The sequence below is a fragment of the Serpula lacrymans genome, assembly GCF_000218685.1.
Source record: "Serpula lacrymans var. lacrymans S7.9 unplaced genomic scaffold SERLAscaffold_1, whole genome shotgun sequence".
NCBI lineage: Eukaryota > Fungi > Basidiomycota > Agaricomycetes > Boletales > Serpulaceae > Serpula > Serpula lacrymans.
In genome coordinates this window covers 5,680,238-5,698,810 of record NW_006763290.1, presented here as the reverse complement: position 1 = coordinate 5,698,810, position 18,573 = coordinate 5,680,238, and the positions used below count along the sequence as shown (strand labels likewise).

At 47.6% G+C, this 18,573-nt stretch overlaps 7 protein-coding genes across 7 annotated transcripts; 6 read left to right on the top strand and 1 right to left on the bottom strand.

Annotated features, from left to right (window-relative positions):
- Positions 1-435: 435 nt before the first annotated feature.
- SERLADRAFT_456168 (uncharacterized protein) lies at positions 436-1,475 on the bottom strand (the record flags this gene model as incomplete). The annotated part of the gene is made up of 2 exons (XM_007313095.1): positions 436-716; positions 855-1,475. The coding sequence occupies one exon, from the start codon at positions 1,039-1,041 to the stop codon at positions 865-867; it is 177 nt and encodes a 58-aa protein (XP_007313157.1).
- Positions 1,476-1,883: 408 nt separating this feature from the next.
- On the top strand, positions 1,884-4,503 carry SERLADRAFT_353830 (uncharacterized protein; the record flags this gene model as incomplete). Its single annotated transcript, XM_007313094.1, has 7 exons — positions 1,884-2,394; positions 2,445-2,524; positions 2,575-3,132; positions 3,194-3,418; positions 3,477-3,803; positions 3,856-3,948; positions 4,002-4,503. The coding sequence occupies 7 exons, from the start codon at positions 2,082-2,084 to the stop codon at positions 4,164-4,166; spliced, it is 1,761 nt and encodes a 586-aa protein (XP_007313156.1).
- An 879-nt stretch (positions 4,504-5,382) lies between these two features.
- SERLADRAFT_456164 (uncharacterized protein) lies at positions 5,383-7,191 on the top strand (the record flags this gene model as incomplete). The annotated part of the gene is made up of 2 exons (XM_007313093.1): positions 5,383-6,199; positions 6,267-7,191. 2 exons carry the CDS (start codon positions 5,411-5,413, stop codon positions 6,939-6,941), a joined length of 1,464 nt encoding a protein of 487 aa, XP_007313155.1.
- A 194-nt stretch (positions 7,192-7,385) lies between these two features.
- Positions 7,386-8,764, top strand: SERLADRAFT_456162 (uncharacterized protein; the record flags this gene model as incomplete). The annotated part of the gene is made up of 6 exons (XM_007313092.1): positions 7,386-7,629; positions 7,701-7,827; positions 7,888-8,018; positions 8,102-8,232; positions 8,290-8,299; positions 8,375-8,764. Coding segments are annotated over 6 exons (1,026 nt in total), but the record flags the coding sequence as incomplete, so codon positions are not given.
- Positions 8,751-9,279, top strand: SERLADRAFT_456159 (uncharacterized protein; the record flags this gene model as incomplete). Its single annotated transcript, XM_007313091.1, has 1 exon — positions 8,751-9,279. One exon carries the CDS (start codon positions 8,755-8,757, stop codon positions 9,145-9,147), a length of 393 nt encoding a protein of 130 aa, XP_007313153.1.
- A 1,419-nt stretch (positions 9,280-10,698) lies between these two features.
- SERLADRAFT_412662 (uncharacterized protein) lies at positions 10,699-12,569 on the top strand (the record flags this gene model as incomplete). Its single annotated transcript, XM_007313090.1, has 8 exons — positions 10,699-10,981; positions 11,036-11,175; positions 11,239-11,247; positions 11,303-11,386; positions 11,445-11,579; positions 11,635-11,811; positions 11,863-11,888; positions 11,957-12,569. The coding sequence occupies 5 exons, from the start codon at positions 11,303-11,305 to the stop codon at positions 12,567-12,569; spliced, it is 1,035 nt and encodes a 344-aa protein (XP_007313152.1).
- Positions 12,570-13,413: 844 nt separating this feature from the next.
- On the top strand, positions 13,414-15,646 carry SERLADRAFT_344273 (uncharacterized protein; the record flags this gene model as incomplete). Its single annotated transcript, XM_007313089.1, has 9 exons — positions 13,414-13,568; positions 13,626-13,722; positions 13,795-13,831; positions 13,890-14,176; positions 14,231-14,351; positions 14,415-14,781; positions 14,841-14,953; positions 15,012-15,124; positions 15,197-15,646. 9 exons carry the CDS (start codon positions 13,414-13,416, stop codon positions 15,644-15,646), a joined length of 1,740 nt encoding a protein of 579 aa, XP_007313151.1.
- Positions 15,647-18,573: the final 2,927 nt, after the last annotated feature.

Genomic DNA, 18,573 nt, shown 5'->3' with positions numbered 1-18,573 from the left:
AATCAGCAGATCAGACCGAAGCTTTTGGACTATGCCACTTGTGTGTTTCTCTCGCTTCCACGGCTTTATTCATGATTTCTTCTGCCAAATCGATAGAGACAGCATCAAAATCAGCGAGTAATCACCTGAACGGGGCCCGCCGAAGGTTAATCGGCGATAAGGGCCCGCGTCTAAAATTACAAGACTGACTTACAGTTTGCTATATAGGAACACCACAAATGTTAATGATTAGAGTTCACCTGCCGTAGGGTCCGACAACCATGGGCTCGCTCACACAATGGTATCAGCGTATGGACCGCGAGCTCAATGTTCTAGATAATAGCAATATAGGCCCTTGATAGTCACCGCGTTCCTGTGAAATTTCACCATGGTGCATGACACTGGTTATCCTAAGAAGCAGTGAAAGAAGGGGGCATGTTATATTACTTCCCCCTCAAGAGAATTAGCCAAAGTCCATATGCGCTGTAAATTAAAAACAACAGGTTGAGATAAAGAGACGATTGACAGCGGAGACACAAATAAACAGCGGGAGCGAGTTATGAGGTTGACTTGAGGCAGATGAGTGTCCCGGGTGAATCGGGAGGAGTACATTCCATGCATCGCCGTGGGACAAGCATTACTACTTTGGACACAAGGCAAACGCCGAGACTTAGAATAGCGAAACCGATGACGAGTGACCAAGCACTACAAAACCATAGTGTCCCAATCGGTCTATTCTAACGAGAAAACCTAAGTCAGATCATGATTCAATGTTTTGCCACAAACGCACTCGCTTAATCACACGCACAGAGATTGATGCGGCGGAGACTGAGCCATGCAGTGGGTCTGGTGAGGGAACTACGAAATAAACGCACGAGTGGCCCATCAGTGTATTTGATGACCTCGATATTCCAACCCCACCTGTAGACGTAAAAAGCCGGGGTGAAGGCGATAAGAGGGTTGCTTCTTGTAACTGTTACAGCAGCTCAGACTGGAGGATAACGTTGTTGTAAATGGCTGGATGATCTGCCTAGGATGCGAGTACGATGTAGAAGTCTCCATGGATGTAGATTTGTCGTCAAGACTGATTGGAAAAATGGGGATTGAATTGCTGGAGAGTTGGCGGAGTTAGAGAAAGAGGATTGAAACGGCGTTCATTTGGAATCACCACTGGCATCCGATTTGGAGTGTTTGATCGCTGACCTTTCGACATACATAGCATGATCAATGACCAATTGCAAGTCGAGTACCGTAGCGAGCCGGATTTCCCTAGTGGGGAGATTGATGTAGTCAGCCAGAGAACCGGTAACCACTGAGCAGCGTAAGAAACCGTTATCTATAGACCATGCAGACAGGGTGGATCCGTAGCAGCGTGCACAAAGTATTCATGCTGGAGGGGATTGTGATACTGAGGTGGTGATGCGGCAAAAAGTGAAAGAAGGGCAGTATGGTTTTGGCAGTTTTACACGTCATGTTCATATTAGCAGTAATGAAGGAACAGACGGCTGTGGCGCCGAGAGAGACGAGAGGAGAGACCGGTGCCGTAGTGCAAGGGCGGGGAGGTGAGTCTGGAACTTACCGGGGCGGTGTTTAGTAAGATCGTACGTACCGCTGATGCCCAGAACGAACATCCCCGCTTCCAAGCATCCATCCCCGCCGAACCGGCCGTGACTCAAAGCATTCCCACGATCATCCTTCGAATTCTCGAGTTCATAACGCCTGACGGAGATACTTTTATAGGCCAATTAGCTTAGTATAATGACCGAACTCGTGTAAACTCGCGCTCCTCAGTACATAAAATCCCAAGCCCTCAACCGCCATTCCTTTCTTTTTTTCCTTTTCTTTTTCTTTCCTTCTCCATCCCAAACATGCTCGCCGTACATCACATCCCTGCTTATCACCTATCGCCCCTGCTCAAAATACCCAAGGAAGTTCTCGAGGATATCGCTCTCGAGGTTGTATCCTCCGATCTCCTGGGCCCCCCTTCGGCCCTCCTCCCATTGTTGTCATGTTGTAAGTACATCAGTGAGGTCTGTCGAAGCAGCCATTTCCTCGGTCGCGTCTTCAAGACCCGATTCGATACTCGCGCGATCACCCGGCGCATGGGTACCCAAGCTTTCGCTTCTTCGTATCTCGCCAACCAGCTCCGAGTCTACTCCCTCGCTCTTAACACTATTCGCCGTGCAGATATCCGCCACCCGGAAATCCTACCTACTTTCTGGACGTGCCTTTTCATGCTGCTCGAGAACGACGGTAAGAACCGTTATCAGCTCGGCTGGGCTGGCCTCGATAATTTTGTCGACGAGTTCGTTCGAACGCGGCTCTATGAAGGGAGCACCCAGCTCAATGGCTGGCCCAGCGACAATACCCTCAACTCTTTGGCACTTTGGTTAATGTGGATGACCACCACCTCAGGTAAGCATATTTCCCTATCGCGTTGATGATCACCACTTATATCCTACTAGAGAAACTCGAGTCCGAATCTCCTCAGCGCCGGCACCAAATAATCCAACTCGTTCTTCCTTACGTAGTTTTACCTTTCCGCGTATGTTTTACCTTCGTTTGACTTTTTCTAACCGCTAATTCTCCCTTCAGTACCCCACAGCCATAGTGCCTCATAATCACTACAGTATACCTCTGTCGGAAACTTTTAATCAGCAATTCCCTCGCTCCGTTTTAACAGCACACGGAAGCTACCCATTATATCGCAACAATACCGTACACACTTTTTCACATTATGACCGAGACGATCTTAAAATGGACACACCACTAATCAGCATAGCCGCAAAACTTTTGTATTTCTCTCGCCGCGGGGTCGTCCCGCTAGGTGTCCCTCCTCACCTCCCTTACAACCGTGCTCACGCTCTCCAGCTCGGGTTTAACATGGTAGGACCCACACAAGAAGATATTCACGAACTCAACGCACATAAATTCGCCAAACTCGTTCCGCGCATGCAGTGGGACTGGAGAGCCGCTCTGACCGATCGGCAACTCGCTCTCGACGAAGAAGGCTTTGACCAATCTGCTTCCGTGCAGTGGGAGAACGATTGGTCCAGATTGACGGAATGCATCGACCCGTTCTCTCGCATGTCGATTCCCAGCACAAAGTACGCATTTGGCCTCCTAGATGGTTTATGGCAAGGTCGTCTTCTGGTAAGAAATCAACATTCGCTTTCTACCAATTATTCTAACCGCTAGTTCTTTCCGTTCAAAGGTTCCTAACGAACCCGACTTTGTAGGCCTCATTACTCAGCCTCAACGGCCTGCAAATTTCAGCGAGATGAACCCGCTTTTTATTTCGTCGCCGGTTTATATGCGCCTTCGTGAGCAACACTGTATTGACCCGCAGGAACCTGTTGCTTGCGGTGGAAATGGTGATAATTTCGACGATGGATTAACGAACGCATGGATGCCGTTATGCAAACTGCGCGAAGAACAGGTAAAAGCTATGCGTATTTTTTTCTGACGTTAATCTCACCGTTTTGTGGCTTAATTAGGGCAAGGTGATGGTCGAGGACAATCAAGGCAACGCGTCTACATACGAACGATATGTTCCCGGTGAACCCAATTCGCATGACGAGGATACATGTGGTTCGTGTCAGTACCGCGGTACCTCGGACATAGTATATCGAGGAAGGCCAGGGTCTCCGGAGTGCGACTACGAAGCAGATTTCGAGAGCGTTGGCCTTGGTAGAAGAACTGAAGGAGAGGATGAGGATGAAGACGAAATTATGGAGGATGTGGACGACGATATGGAAGGACTGATGGAATATTGTGTATCTGCCGAGTGCTCAGGGATTCTGGATATTGTCCTGACGGGCGAGGTAAGTGAATTATAACATTTAAACCCATTTGGTTACTAACTTGATGGTGTAGACTGACCTCAATCATAGTCGAGCTTGGAATCCCTACAAATTCTATGGTAGGGTTCGTCTCTGGGATGGACTGATAGCCATTGTGCGCGTTCCTGTGAGTGGTCTTCCGTTTTTCCCTATAACATCAATCTCAAGTCTTTTCTCCAGGTTAATAATGGTGGTGATCCAGACCGCCGGTTCGGACGTTGGATTTTTACTGGTTATGTCGTAGGAGGTCAAAATTTTGTGGGCACCTGGCGGTCTGTCGGCTCTGATGTTTCGGTAGGTGTGCCAACGTGGGAGTCGGCATTCGTCATGTCCCGTCGAGAATAAGCTATTTTAAAGCGAGCCTGATGGACAAGTACCCCCCTTTCTCACTCTCTGTAAAGTATCTAAAAAATTCTGCTTGAACACTTGTTGTATACATTCTTGTTACTCCCGCAATATGTTCCCCATTTCTGTACATCTCATCATCTTTAGCATTGCCATGTTTTTTCTTCTATTCATTGCATCGCCCGTCCATAGTTTACTAGTACTTATCTTGTTAACATAGTGCCATATTTTCTGTTTTGTATTGCATGCCAGACCTATCTGTAATCATTTCATCATTTTCTTACACGCAATAACATCGTGTCGCTCTCATCCACTTGGTATGCGTCGACAATATCGGCTTTCACTAAACGTTTCGCCCCTGTCAGGTTATGTCAGAGCACAGGATGAGCTGAGTGAGAAATGTAGCGCCGCAATTCACCTAAATTGGCAGGTGTCGTGAAGGCAATTGGTTGTCAAGTGCGCGAGTGTATGGTGTTCCTGAGACAGTTGCTTGACAGGAAAAATCAAAAGGCCACACGACTCGCCATGCATTTCCCCTTGGAATTGTGTGGGACCTGCATAGGTCACGCTTTTGCTCTGTTTCAGTACGCCAGTCCATGTTTTTATCGCATCGAGCACCTTGACCACCGCAGTCCTCTCACACTTGACCCATAATTGTCTCGCTCATACAAGTAAAGGAGAGGCGCTTCCCAGTTACACGGTATTGTCTCATAACCTCATTGGTGTAGCGCTGGACTGTCAAACGAATTCACTGGTACTATGATCACGCGATCTCCGAGCTCTTCTTCGTTGCTGACCTCCTTCGTTCTATTCCCTCAGCGACGCAGTACTCGGTAGTGGTATCCAAGCCGCGATCTTACAACCTTCCCACTATCGTGCACATTATCTGACTCAGTTTTATTGGAAAACATTGGTCGAGCCATTCAAACCACGGTGGTTCGGTTGCTGTCTCCCATTCGCTAATGGTCCCGAGAGAAACGAGAGCTAAACATGAACCCCGTCTTTCTCTCATTATTCAGCTTGCCTCGCCAACATCGACTCCAGAGACACCTTCAAATCTTACCATGACTTCAAAGGACAAGCGTAGCAAAAGGAGTCTTGACGGTTCGTTAAACCATCACTCGTCAAGGCCTTCAACAGCTTCAGGGTCGTCAGATGGCACTCTGATCGCTCATACAGGTATCCCAGCCCTCCCACCATCTCTACATCTCGACATGAGTTTCGGCCACACGAGAAATTCTACTATGCCATCCCCCTCTCAGTTTAGACCGAAGGAAAAGGCGAAGAAAACTCGGAAGCTCAGTCAAGTGTTTAGTGATCTTGGGTTTGCAAATCATGCACGGACAGATCAGGAGAAGTTGGGTGAGGGAAGCGCTTCTGCACATGGTATCACACGCGTAGCTCCAGATCCATCATTCGCTACTCATCGAGGGGGAAAGCGGCTAGTAAAACAGCCTTCACTCCGTGTCTCAGCCAGATCAAGCACAGCACAAGCAGACTCCCTAGAGAGATCCCTCCCATCGTCTCGTCCATCTGCCTTAACATCACCCACATCGTACAGAGCCACGAAAATCAGTCCCCTGTCCTCTATCGTTTCCCCCATCGCGTCGGAAAGGAGCGAGCAGTCGTGGGATGACGAGTTAGGGGGTCCGATACCTAAGAGTCAAGAGCAACTTCAGCGAGCTAGGTTGGCAAAGCTAGCCCGTCATCTGGGCGAGGATATTCCACCAGAACTGGTCATATTACCCAGTGTCGGCAGGTCTCCCAATGCTATAAAACTACCACGCGCGAGGCCCGCTACTATGCACGAGCGACGAAAGAGCCTTGACGTTTCTTTGCTTGCACCGGCTAAGCCTTTGCCCTCGTACTCTCACACGACTAGCGAAAACAGTCAATATTTAAAGAGGAGTAAATCACTACGAGCAAGTAAGGAGGAGCAGATGAAAGCTCAGTCGGAGCTACCCGAGAAGCATAACAATCTGGGCGACAAATCGAAGTTACTGGGCGATAAAAGCTCACGTGAAGCTATACAAGTTCGTCCTTTCTCTCTTCAGGCACATGTCACGTTTGTTAATATCTTATCTATGGACATTTGCTTAGGGTACTCGTGCAGGTCCCGAACGACGAATGCGTGATACTGCGCAAGCAGGGAATATCGAAAATCCCGATACGCCTATTGCACCCAGTCAAGAATGTCAACTGCCACCGTCTAGTGCATTTTCTCATGATCTTCCGCTTGAACCTTCATCAGATGTGCCCGCTGTCAGCGATAAGACTATCACTTCGCAGCTGGCAGACGTAACAGTCCAGCCGCATAGTGATCAGGGTGATAGTCATATGGCAAAGCAAGGCTCTTCACCTCATCCTCCTGCCCCTCCAAGACCAACGCATAGTACGCCTAGGCCGTTCCCCACCGTAGGGCCTCTACCCCGTCGACCGGCGACTGCAGATGGGTCAGATTCAGCAAACACGTTCAAGGCACGCCGGCGTCGCGCTGAAAAACTGGCAAACTTCTTCGGTGTGGACTACCAAGACCTCTCCGCCACTGGTATTCTAGAATGCGACCCTGTGGTGGAGGAGGCGTCTGCTGCAGATGTTGCAGCTGATTCACCTGCACCATTTTCACCGCCACCAACAAGTGCGAGCGTCCAAGTTGATGTTAAAGTCAGCAAACCCTCTCGTTTTTGGAATTTCATGGATGGACGAAATAGTCTGAGACATGCCAACGTCGATGATGTGATTGGGCAATTGAGGGCGATGAAGGCGTCTACTTGAACACACCCATACTTCGACTTATCTTTCTTGAAATGACAATATTTTTGTAGGGGTAGGGACGATGGGGACACATTGTACATTTGTATGATTAGCTTGCATGGTTTCTGTGTGGCTGGCTACACTCATTTGGCATAACTTAGGTATTTCTATCTACTCGTTTTACGATACTGTAGTATCTAAGTCGATCAGCGAATCCATGCGCTCATTGTAACTCACCTTCATCAACTCATGAATCGTTTAGTGTCGTTTGCAGATCGCAGAAGTTATGACTTTGTCGAGCTATGGTGACCGGAGAAAGCGGTCCCCCGGACCGGACCGTTTAATTCCCACTGACCTGAGCAACCTGAGCCGACTTATCTTGTCGTTCCGTCACTTTTGTTCGTGCGTCTTGCTTAGACTGACATCGACACCTGTTTTGCCCTCAGGTTGTTCTCTGGACCGGTCTGCCTCATGCAGCTGCAGAATACAGAACCAAATGTTTTGAAGATCATCGCAGGAAAGCTGTTTGATTCGTACACCCTAGAGTTATTGGAGAACCGAGTTATCACCGTTAGCGAAGATTCTGGCATCATTCTCGACGTCCAACCGTTCTCTAGCAGTACTCATGGCCTAAACTTCTCTGACTCTCAAATTATAGATCTGAGACATTTAACGGTACTCCCCGGTTTCGTGGATACACATGTTCACTGTAAGTATCTACATTGCATAAATTGTCAATCTCGTCACTACCTTTGCACATTTGTACTTCATTCTCCGCAGTCTTCTTGCACCCATATTCCGAGACTTCTTGGGAGGATCAGCTCACCAAGGAGCATGTTGTGGAGCGCACTGTTAGGGCAACGCAACATGCAAAAAGGACGCTCATGGCAGGGTTCACTGCCGTAAGGTATGTTCTACTCGGGAGGCAGCGCGAACCATCCCCTAACCGTAGACATCTCGTGCATAGGGACTTAGGCACAGAAGGCGCGGGTGAGGCTGATATCGCACTTCGCAAGTGCCTCTCCAATCCTGGTGCTCTCATCCCCGGACCGAGGTATTTTTGTGCCACGAGGGCTATCGTTTCTACTGGAAGTTACGGTTGGTATCTCCTCAATTCGTACACACCTTTTTACATACAATAATATGGGGAACCCCGTGTGACATGGGACGCGTTTACAAAGGCCCTAAAAGTGTCATTCATGTGAACAGAGAAGGCATTGAAGGTATCACTGGCGCTGAGGCTGCGGACGGACGCGACGAATGTATGAAGGTGGTTCGCAGGCAGGTTGGTGCGGGCGCGGATTGGATTAAGGTGAATAGCTAGCTATCAATCCCTCATGTTTATCATATGATAACTTATTAAATGCAGATTTACGCAGGTAATTATCTGCTGTTAAGTCTATATTCAGTCGGTTTCTAATACTGATGAATCCGATCATTTTTTTTTCGTAAAGATTACCGTGTTCGTTCTAGAGTGATCAATGTGTCGTCACCCGCGGGGAAAGAATCAATCTGTACGTTCACGTCTGACGAACTGAAGACGATGATAGATACGGCCCACCGATATGGTGTCAAGGTTGCCGCACATGCAACTAACAAGGACACTATCACGGAACTTCTACGCCACTCTGTGGATTCCATCGAACACGGGTACGATATGGCCTCATACGATCCTGATCACACTGATAAGTCACTCGACGAACCGCTCCGAACCTGTTCGCAGTCGCGTGTAAAGTGGTGTCCAACTTTGGCGGCCTACTTCACCTTAGGACAAGGGCATGGTGAGACTTGGGAGCACGCGGTTCAGTCGTTCAAAGCTGCCCTCGCGTGTGGCATGGATAATATCGCATGCGGTGGCGATACTGGCGTCTTTGCACACGGAGAGAATGCCTTGGAGTTGGTTTTAATGAACAGGCTAGGTGCTGATTGGAGAAAAGTCTTGAAATGGGCGACACTGGGGGGCTGGGAGTGCATCAGATCTATGAAATGGGAAGGACGCAAGGGAGAGGCTAGGTTTGCCAAAGTACGCGATCTCAGGGAGGACCCAAGGATTGTTGGCGATAACGAGGTTCCTTTTGGGGCTGTGGCAAGAGGCTTCATTGGCGATATTATCGCGACCTCGGGGAATTTTGAGAGTGACTTTGAAAGCGCGGTGTCCGCGGATAACATCCAGTTTGTTATGAAGGGCGGTAAAGTATACAAACGGGACGGTAGACCACTTTTGTAGGACCGGCTGACGGGAGCAATCTCATCTGAGTAGACTAGGAACAAGCGTGCTGATGGGTAATGTAGTGCGATGTAATACTGATGACACTGAAGTGGCTGTCATACTATACAAGCAACTTTCCAAGGGAACGCTCAAATTAAGATTGGACCCTGCTAAAGAACCCTGTAAAGCCCGTACTCCCCCCCTCGACACCAATTATCTGATGTGTGCAGGACGGAAATGAAAACATTCGTTTACTTGCTGGTATGGTGCCATGGTACTTATCTCGAAGGTTGTCCCAAAGTCCAAACCATTAAGGTTGCCAAATCGGGACAGGCGTAAATGTGCGAACGATTTGTAAGCAGCTGTATAGTTCTTTCCAAGTATATCACCTTCCAAAACTTCCGGTGAAGGGTCTGACGCTCATGGACCAAAGACAGGCGCTTTTTCGCTTTTAGACGCTGACGAATGGATTCATTCTCGACGACTAGTCAAGCAACAATCGACAATTGCTAGTGTTTCAATGTGCGATGCTCTTCAAACGTTGTTCATCTGTCGTGACCAAACCGGATGATTATTAATGCTTTTTCTTCACTTCGTGCATTCTAATGACGCTGTTTCGTGAATGTTATCGGACCAATGGATTCTTCTAGTACCATGAACCAAGTCAAGGCCCCCTTTACCGTTCAGGAAATCTCACAATGGGGGCCTGTTACGTTCGTGGAAGATGAACTCGGTTTTGTTGCCTGCTGCGAGGCTTCGTCATGAAGTCTAGTAGATCAACAGGTTACTTAGCCTGAAGCGTTCCTTCAGAGTTGAGTTCGATTTGTGCTCTCGTGCCTACCTTCCCCATCGGACTCGTAGTTTTGGAACAAACATTATTTATTGTATAGTTCGTCTATATTTTGTTTCTTGTAGTAAGTTCTATGCAATAACAAATTCATTTTGTCATTTCTGTTGGCACATGTAGTCTTGAAGCTGCTCTATCTTATGATCATGAGACTATCGTTCGTGTTCAAGAGTTGATTTGCTTGTTGAAACGAATTTTATTTGACATATGCAGTGTTGCAGCTGCAGAGATTGTGTTTCAGTCGTAGGACTGACCAGACTGTTCAAACATTCCTATAAACCAAACATGCACAAATTTGCCTCAATTCCATACGGCGTTCACTCTATCTCACCCAGGACCTACACGTTAACCCAAGGCAGTCTTTGCTTATATATTCGGGACATTGTGTGTAACTAGGTATCGAGGTCCAGCTCTCAAACGATCCCAGGATAAAAGCGAACATACGAGCCTTTACTGACTCTATAAAGCTGCTGCATCGGGTGTAACGATGACGCTCAAGGCTCGGTGGGAACAAACATGCCAGTTCCTCAATTTATTTATGAATCCAAGTCCTGTACGTTTCAGTAACGTTCCTATGTCTGACTTGTGTTTCGTCTTGCTGAAATTATGGTAGTCTTTTGATGTTCCCACTTCAAGGCCCGATCCAAGGTATAGACCACAGAAACCTCCTGTCTATCCAGGTTCGCACATGATCCAATCGCGTCTTCTCTCCCTTTCTAAATGGCTTATATGAGTGGATGCAGTTGGTCAACGTACAGAATCTCGCCCACCATCCAGCAGTTCTGTGAATACCAGTTATATGCGAGGAATTTCGCCGAGGCGTTCGCATGAAGGTTCCTCTCAAAGTGGGACGATTAGAAATTCTTGTTCCAGATCTCCTTCAAAGGTTCCCATTCCAGCTTGTATATTCTTTTCTCGTAACTTTCTATTGACAGACTTGGGGGGGGTAAACAGCTGTCTATAATGCACTCGCGAGAAAGTTTGGGCATGGACTGTGCTTTTGTGGTCAGTCATTTTCCCCGTGTTCAATCTCACCGCATTCGTATTCATCCAGTACAGAAACCTTCTGCTTCTGCTAACAAGGTGCGAAGTTCTGTGTTCCACCGTCAAGGTTTGAACTTCAATGGCATTCGCGTCAGGTGTTTAGCTCTTCCGGGGGAAAAATTACATCCTCGGCGGAGATTAGTTCACATGAGAAAGTATGTACCCTGAGAGCCCATCTCCTACCAAGATCCGTTTATCAATTTATTATAATGATTTAGGAGAATGTAGTGAGCATGTCCTTGTCTTTGCGCGTGTGGTCTGAAGTAAAATATTGCATTATAGATGTATGCGTCTTCTCGAAATTACAAGGATGACCGGACGGATCGCTTGAGAAGGACGAGAGGGCGTATTATGATGATGCGCAAGGTTCGTTGGCAGTGAAAAGAGATAAGCCGTGACTAATGCAAATTATCGTGGATCTTAGCCTTCTCTCAGCAAACTATCTGCCCCAAATAATTATGACAAAAAGGAACAAACCCACGGTTATTCGCCTGCTCAGTGGAGCTTGTCCCGACTCTGCTCAGGTGGTTTCGACAAATGTTTTGGACCCTCTGATTTTGTAAGTAAATCTCATTTTTTGCTATAGCAGTAGTCTATTAATAGGTCATTGAAAGGATGATCAACTGTCTTTCCATACGACCGAACTTTCTCCAATTCTGGAGAGTTCGGAAAACTTCGGCAAGCTGTCTATTCACTCAAGGACTAGTTCATATGATAGTCTCGACACCAGTGACGATGAATGTCCTACATGGTCGCACCGTTTTGAAGCAGTATTCGATAGGGTACACACGGTATGCACTTTCCCCCTATTTCTGTGATGACTGATATAACGTCATGTACAGGCTAACAATAGCCTGGTTTTCAAGAAGTAGGTTTATCTCACATTTAGTTGTCTTTAGTTTGATTTGTCTGCTTTCCAAAACTGAATATGTGTAGACAAGCCGAAGGTGATAACAGTACTCACGTATCCGAAGTTTTAACCACGGAGCGGCCATCTCTCATGCTCACGCTTCCTACCCCAGAATTACCAAGTACACCTGCCTGGACGCCTTCCCCACTTCCCCTCACCGTCTCGCAGTATGTTGTCGCAGTCGATGCAGGTGGCTATGACGCTCCTGCCCCGCCTTTCCCTCCATGTTATGGTGATAACTTCGGCTATACTCCCAAGTGCTCGGCATGCGAAAAGCAGTGGCTAGCTTGCACTCTCTGGTTTCACGCGAGGCAAAAGAGAACAGCGTCGTCACACTTGGAACGACCTTATCTTCGAGGAGAAGTGTCGACTGCTACGAATCGTGCGATTATGGGTTCTCTCGGGCTACCTATTGGAAGCGCCAAAGCCTTGGCTAAAATTGACGCAACTGTTCCAGAAACCGCTTATGGGGCGACAAGGCCACACTCGGCGTTTGCGAGAAGGCATGTTATCGATCGGTTTCGTAGATTGGATTTGAAACTGCAATATGAAAAAGGGCAACACGCGTTTTGGAAGATTTGTCGAATGGTCAAGATGTTTGTTGCTGGTTTTACTTCCAAGGTTCGCAAACTGGGATAAGTCAAGACCATCGACTGCGTTTGAGAAGGTGCGATGACTTATGGCGCGCCCAAATTTCCATGCCTCCCTACCAAAGAACGTAATTCACCGGAACTGTGGATCTCGTCGATTGAGAAGACACACGATATGAATTTTGCTGTCCGACTCTGCCAACGCCTTGAGCGCTACCAATGGTATATACCTTGCCCCCTACATAACGATCTTATTCGAAAAGCTTTCTATGCCACCCATCCGACCCATCCGACCCCATGCAAAGTGTTTGTGAATGATGTTTTCCTTTGTCTGTGATCATGAAAAAACTAGGTAAAATTATTGTAGTTCGGTTAACTGTATGCGGTACGTATACTTGTAATATTCGTAATTGCCTGGCCAAAATATCTATGGATTCGATTCCGATGGGCTTCCGAGGCTGAGAAATAATTATTACAATTGGGTCCCGCAGTTTCGGTACGGAAGGCGCTTGGTGTGCGATAGATCGCCTAGCAGCCTAGCAGCTGAGCACGGTTCGGCTTGAAGCGTGAAGGACTGACATATGTCGAAAATGCATAACATAGCACAGCAAGGCTTGCAATTGTAATTGGAGAGAGCTGCTGTCTCATCTTTTTGTATGTATGTTTATGTTTTGGTGTGAATTGTGTGTAAAATGAGGGGGCGCTCTGATGACGATATGGATTGAATATGAGTGGCTAAGCGGAAGAGGAAATATGATGAAATGATGAAATGGTACGTGAACCAAAGAATGGTACCAACGTTTCGTCCCCTCGCCCATTGCTCTGGGTTCATCAGTCCTTTCGTCCTATTTCCTCTATGTTTAGCTTGAACCCGGACTACCACCACGTCCCCAATGTCCCTTTTCTCTCCACAAATACATGAGCAAAAGGCCGATTCTGTTCGCAAACATTGGACAGAAAGGCTCCACGACGCCGCTTGGACTGTGTTTCACCATGCCAAAACCCATACTGGTGTTGGAACTGTGTGTGCGGTAGCATATTTCGATCCGTGAGTTGTATCCTATCATATCTTGGTATGGTCACGGCTCATCAGAACTGTACTAAGAGGAAACTGGGGAGTCGATCTACAGGCTGGCTCTCAGTATGGCTACAAGTTGCTATTCATTGTTCTGATTTCTGGTCTCTTTGCAGCTTTTCTGCAGGTATGTTCCTCTGTTATAACTGTCCATGGTTCACAGCAACGTCTTACATCCATGTGTTATCGTTCGACTTAGGTGCTAGCCAGTAGGCTTGGTTGCGTTACTGGACTAGGTAACGATTCCCCCAGAATGAGATGACTTCTGGCCATTGATATATTTTGGATATTTAGATCTTGCAAGTCATTGTCGCCTTCTTCTGCACAGTCGTCCACGTCACACGCGCTTATGGCGCTGGTTTGCGCTTTACTCCCTATATGCATTGTCAGAGATCGCCATCATCAGTACCGACCTGGCAGAGCTACTTGGTTCAGCCATTGCACTATGTCTGCTCTTTCCCGCACTACCGCTCTGGGCTGGTGTTTTATTGACAGCATCCGATGTTCTCGTCCTCCTTTCTTTGGGTAACCCCCTTCGTGGTAGACCAGTAAGATTGTTCGAGTTAATAATCGCTGCCTTAGTGAGGGAAAAGTTGACAACTTACGCATATAGAGAGCTAAATAGTTTGTACCAGGTTCTTGCTGTCCTCATCTGTATGGCTGTCATTATAGCCAAAATCCAGGTGAATTGGGGAGCAGCCTTTGATGGTTTCGTCCCTTCCAAGGAAATATTTGCTAGCGGCGGCCTTTACACCTGTAAGCTCTATTACCAGGCCATTTATTCATGGTATTTGCAGTATGCTGAGATTTGTGTCACAGCTGTCGGTATCTTAGGGGCAACAGTCATGCCACATAGCCTCTTCCTTGGTTCCCATCTCGCAACTCAAGATCGGATATCTTCCACCCCTTTGAAAAGCTTTCCTTCTATGGCTTCAAGTAGTTATGCTTATCAGGAAGGTACCGACACTTCACATGCAAGACATTCGCTGTTCGGTCGCTTGATCCAATCGACAAGGAGCTACATTATAGGGCTTTTTTACATTTCCCATTCTGATACTATCGCCACGCATAAGACTCACGCCGATAGAGATAACAACGAATTGGCATTTGTTAGAGCGCACTTATACCACGGTATTGTGGACGTTGTATCCAGTCTTCTGGGATTTGCGGTTATCATCAACTCTTTGTAGGCCCTCAAATTTCAGGCTCCATTGCATCCTATGCTAATTGCAGGCGTTTCGCTAGAATTCTTGTTCTTGCTAGTGCCGTTTTCTACTATCAATCTGGAGAGTATGGTTCAGAATCTCCAGCAAGCTTGTTTGATGCACATACTTTGATCAAGAACACTATTGGAAAACGTGAGTAATTGTACGCTTTAATTTATGTCGTAGTAAATCAATGTTGTTATCCACGCAGCCGCTGCATTGCTATTCGCCTTAGCCTTATTGGCAGCAGGTCAGAGCGCTTCTATCGTCGCAACTGTGGCGGGACAGAGCGTTTCAGAAGGGTTTCTCCGCTGGAAAGTCTCAGTAAGTCCAGTATGCATCGTGTTACAATCAGCTCATAAGTTCAATCCTTCCTTATTCTCGCTCGCACAACAGCCAGTCATTCGACGGCTTCTCACTCGTTTACTTGGACTCATCCCCTCAATAATCGTCGCTGTCGCTGTGGGTCCCACAGGCATCAACACCCTCCTTGTCGCATCTCAGGTCGTCCTCTCCATCGTCCTTCCGTTCGTCACGTTCCCACTTATCTATCTCACTTCGTCAAAGCGATACATGAGCGTTCGCAAACCGACCCCTGAATCGAACGTCACATCTTCGCCACTTGACGTAGTCAGTGGTATTGTTACAAGAGATCAGGAAGCCATAGATCGTGGCTCAGCTGCTGTGGAGATTGATACAGAGCCTGGGAGAGCAACTGGTGAAGGCGAATTTGTCGATTTTAGTAGTGGGAAGATAATGATTGGTTTAGGGTATGGGATATGGTTAATAATTGTGGTAGCTAATGTTTATGTGATAGTTACGTTGGGTATGGGTCAAGGAGGATAGATAAGGTGTCGAAATCCACATTGACATTTTAGGATAGAGCATTCAATGACAGTTCCTCATTCATTTACTTTCATAATGAAGATTATACAGAGTATCTAGTCTTGATGCTTATGAATGAGTGTAATCTCATGAAAATGTATGCTCTGAAGTTGTAAGATTGATGTGTTGTTATCAGGTATCACTCTACTGACTACTAATGAGAAAATGCTGAAAAAGTATATGCTGCAAGATAAATCCAAAGTACACATGAGTAGATCGAATATGCTGCATGCAGACGATCACATGCGAGGGGAACAGCTAAAATAGTTTCTCCAAAGGGTCGATAACCTTCCCCATCTGTGTGAATCGTCGTTAGTCAGTGAACTAGATACAGAATTTTAACCCAGTAGCCCACCTTTTTGACAACGCGAGGCAAAGTTCCTCTCTGGAAGCTTACTCTCGTGTTCCACTCCGCGCCAAGAGGGACCGCCATGCTGCGTTCGAATTGGGCATGGCTCGTGTACGGATGTGGTAATTCCTTCACGAGATATTTGGCAGCTTTCTTGTCACGCCTCTCAGAGATTATGACATGTGCCTTTTTGTAGTCTGCTCGAGAAGCAGGATCTATACCGGCGATTTTCTTGACAAGGTGAGGTTTGGGAGGTGCTTTTGAGGTGCCACTGCCACCCCATGATCCCTAGATGAACATTTGGTTAGTCAATAGTCGTGCAAGTTAATGAAATTGAAGGTCATCGTACCCAACCGGGGAGTGTAGTGTCGATTTCACGAGGAGCATCTGCTTCCATCTCACGACGCTTTGCCTCTTCAAATTCCTGTGAACAATAATAGATATTAGCGCTGAGAGCTTTGCAGGTGCTTTAAATCCTACCTGGACAACGTTATCACCCGCAAAGGCGAGAGCGACTAGATCTCGCTGCTCGAAGGCTTTCACGCTCTTTCCTTTCTTGTCGCCCTTCTGCTCGAGCGCCCGCTCTTGTTCTTCCACCTCACTGTGAACGTCCGAATCATCATCGTTATGTTCGATGGGATTTGAACTTTTAACCGGTTCCTTTTTAGCCTTGCTTTTGCCTTTCTTTTTACTTGCAACATGGGACACCTCGCTAGGTTTTGACCCACTTGCGACAGTATCTTCTGGGAGCTTGAGCACATCGCCCAGATTAATCTCGAGCGTTGCATCTTCTCGAACGCGGTCCTTCTCCTCCCCACTTTTTTGCACTTGTTTCTTCAACTTGTTAGCGGCCTTCGAAAGAGTTGTACTGTCCTTCTGTACTAGAGTCTCGTTCTTCTTTCGCGGGGCATGTGCAGTGCTGCTATGTGCCAGCCACGGGTTGGACTCGGGCACTGATGCTGAGGGAGGTGGGAGAGATACCTGCGCTCTGGAAGTTTCGGTTGACAAAGAATGCTGAGGGGATGGAGGCTCCTGTAGCAAATCTGCAGACCGGAGAGTCACGCTAGATATGTCGGACGCTAGTGATCCCGTAGGGCGCAGATTGATCGCGGTATTGAGGCCTCCAGGACGGAACACCATTCTTCCTCCGGTGCGCTGCACTACTGATCCATCAATGTTACCGCCTTCCTCTGAAACATCGACATCTATTTCATCGTTGCTCTCGTCATCACCTCTCTGGCGACTTACACCCATCTCCCTTGCGAAGTCGTCGACCATGGCATCAGTCTCGCGCTCCCGACGGGCTGCTGCGTCGCGCATGAATTTCATATCGAATACGCTCTTGCTCTTCCCTTGATCCGTGGGCTCGGGCGTTGTGCCATCCGCCAGGTTTGCGAGTTCCTCGAAAGCATCCCTCTTCAGGTCATCTACGCCCTTCTCGGTATCGTCATCAGAATTGTCGTCATCATCTCCAGAGCCATCCTGACTTCCTCTCTCACCCCTAATCTTCCTTCTCAACCGTTCACCGCGCTCCAACATTTCTCCTATTTCCCTTCGTTGATCGATGTCCAGCCCTTCTCGACCCTTCATCGCCTTCGCCCATTTTCCTGTGTTATTATGTCTCAGCGTAGCACGTTCCCGTGCCCTCTCCACTTCTCGTTTGAGCGTCGCATCCTCATCGTCCTCTTCCTCAGCAGCCTCCCGCTCCTCACCATCCAACTTCTCGCGCTGTTTTTTCCTAATACGCCTGTACGTTTTGCTCTTGATCTTGGCAACTCGTTTCGCTTTAACCTCTGCACGAAATGCGAGCTCTCGCATGGAACGTAGCTCCGCTCGCCGTGCAGCAACCTCCTCGACGCTCAAGTGTGCCATCTGTAGGTCTTCGGTTTTCGCAATATCCTCTTCTCGCATCTGTGCAGCCTTGAGCAGTTTGTCAACTGCACTCTCGAGCTCAGTGGTAGGCTGGGGTGAAGTTAGTGACATGAAATAGTTAGATAAGATTGCAAATTATTACCTTGAATTTGGCTGCAAGCTCCAAGTTTGATGGTCGTACCATTGGTTGGGCTTGCAAGGGGAAACTGAGATGTTCAGCCTGATGATGTTTCCGTTAGTATGAAATATGTAGTAGTTATTACGAGGACCTTACCTCTTTGATCCTCTTCATTGTCGCACTCCACTTGTCTACCTCCGCCTTGGTCTGCTCGTACGCAGCCTCACGATCTAACCGTTCTTGCGTTCGCTGAGGAAGGGGAGCAGAAAGTGTCTTGATTGCCTTAGTAGACGTCGAAGCCAGAGGTTTTGTTGCTTTTTTGAGGGAGGCTAGTGCAGAAGATGAGGAGGCGAGAGGGGCGAGAAGGTCATCCAAATTCAGTTTCTGAGAGCCTACATATACGAATGGGTAGTATCAGTATCTCTTCAACATAATACGGTGATCCATTCGTTTTTCAGTGAACGAGTCTTACCTCCTGTTTGCGCTCCAAACTCTCCCTCAGGACCTGCTTCAGTTCGCTCCTTCAACATCCGACGTTTTCGTTCCCGT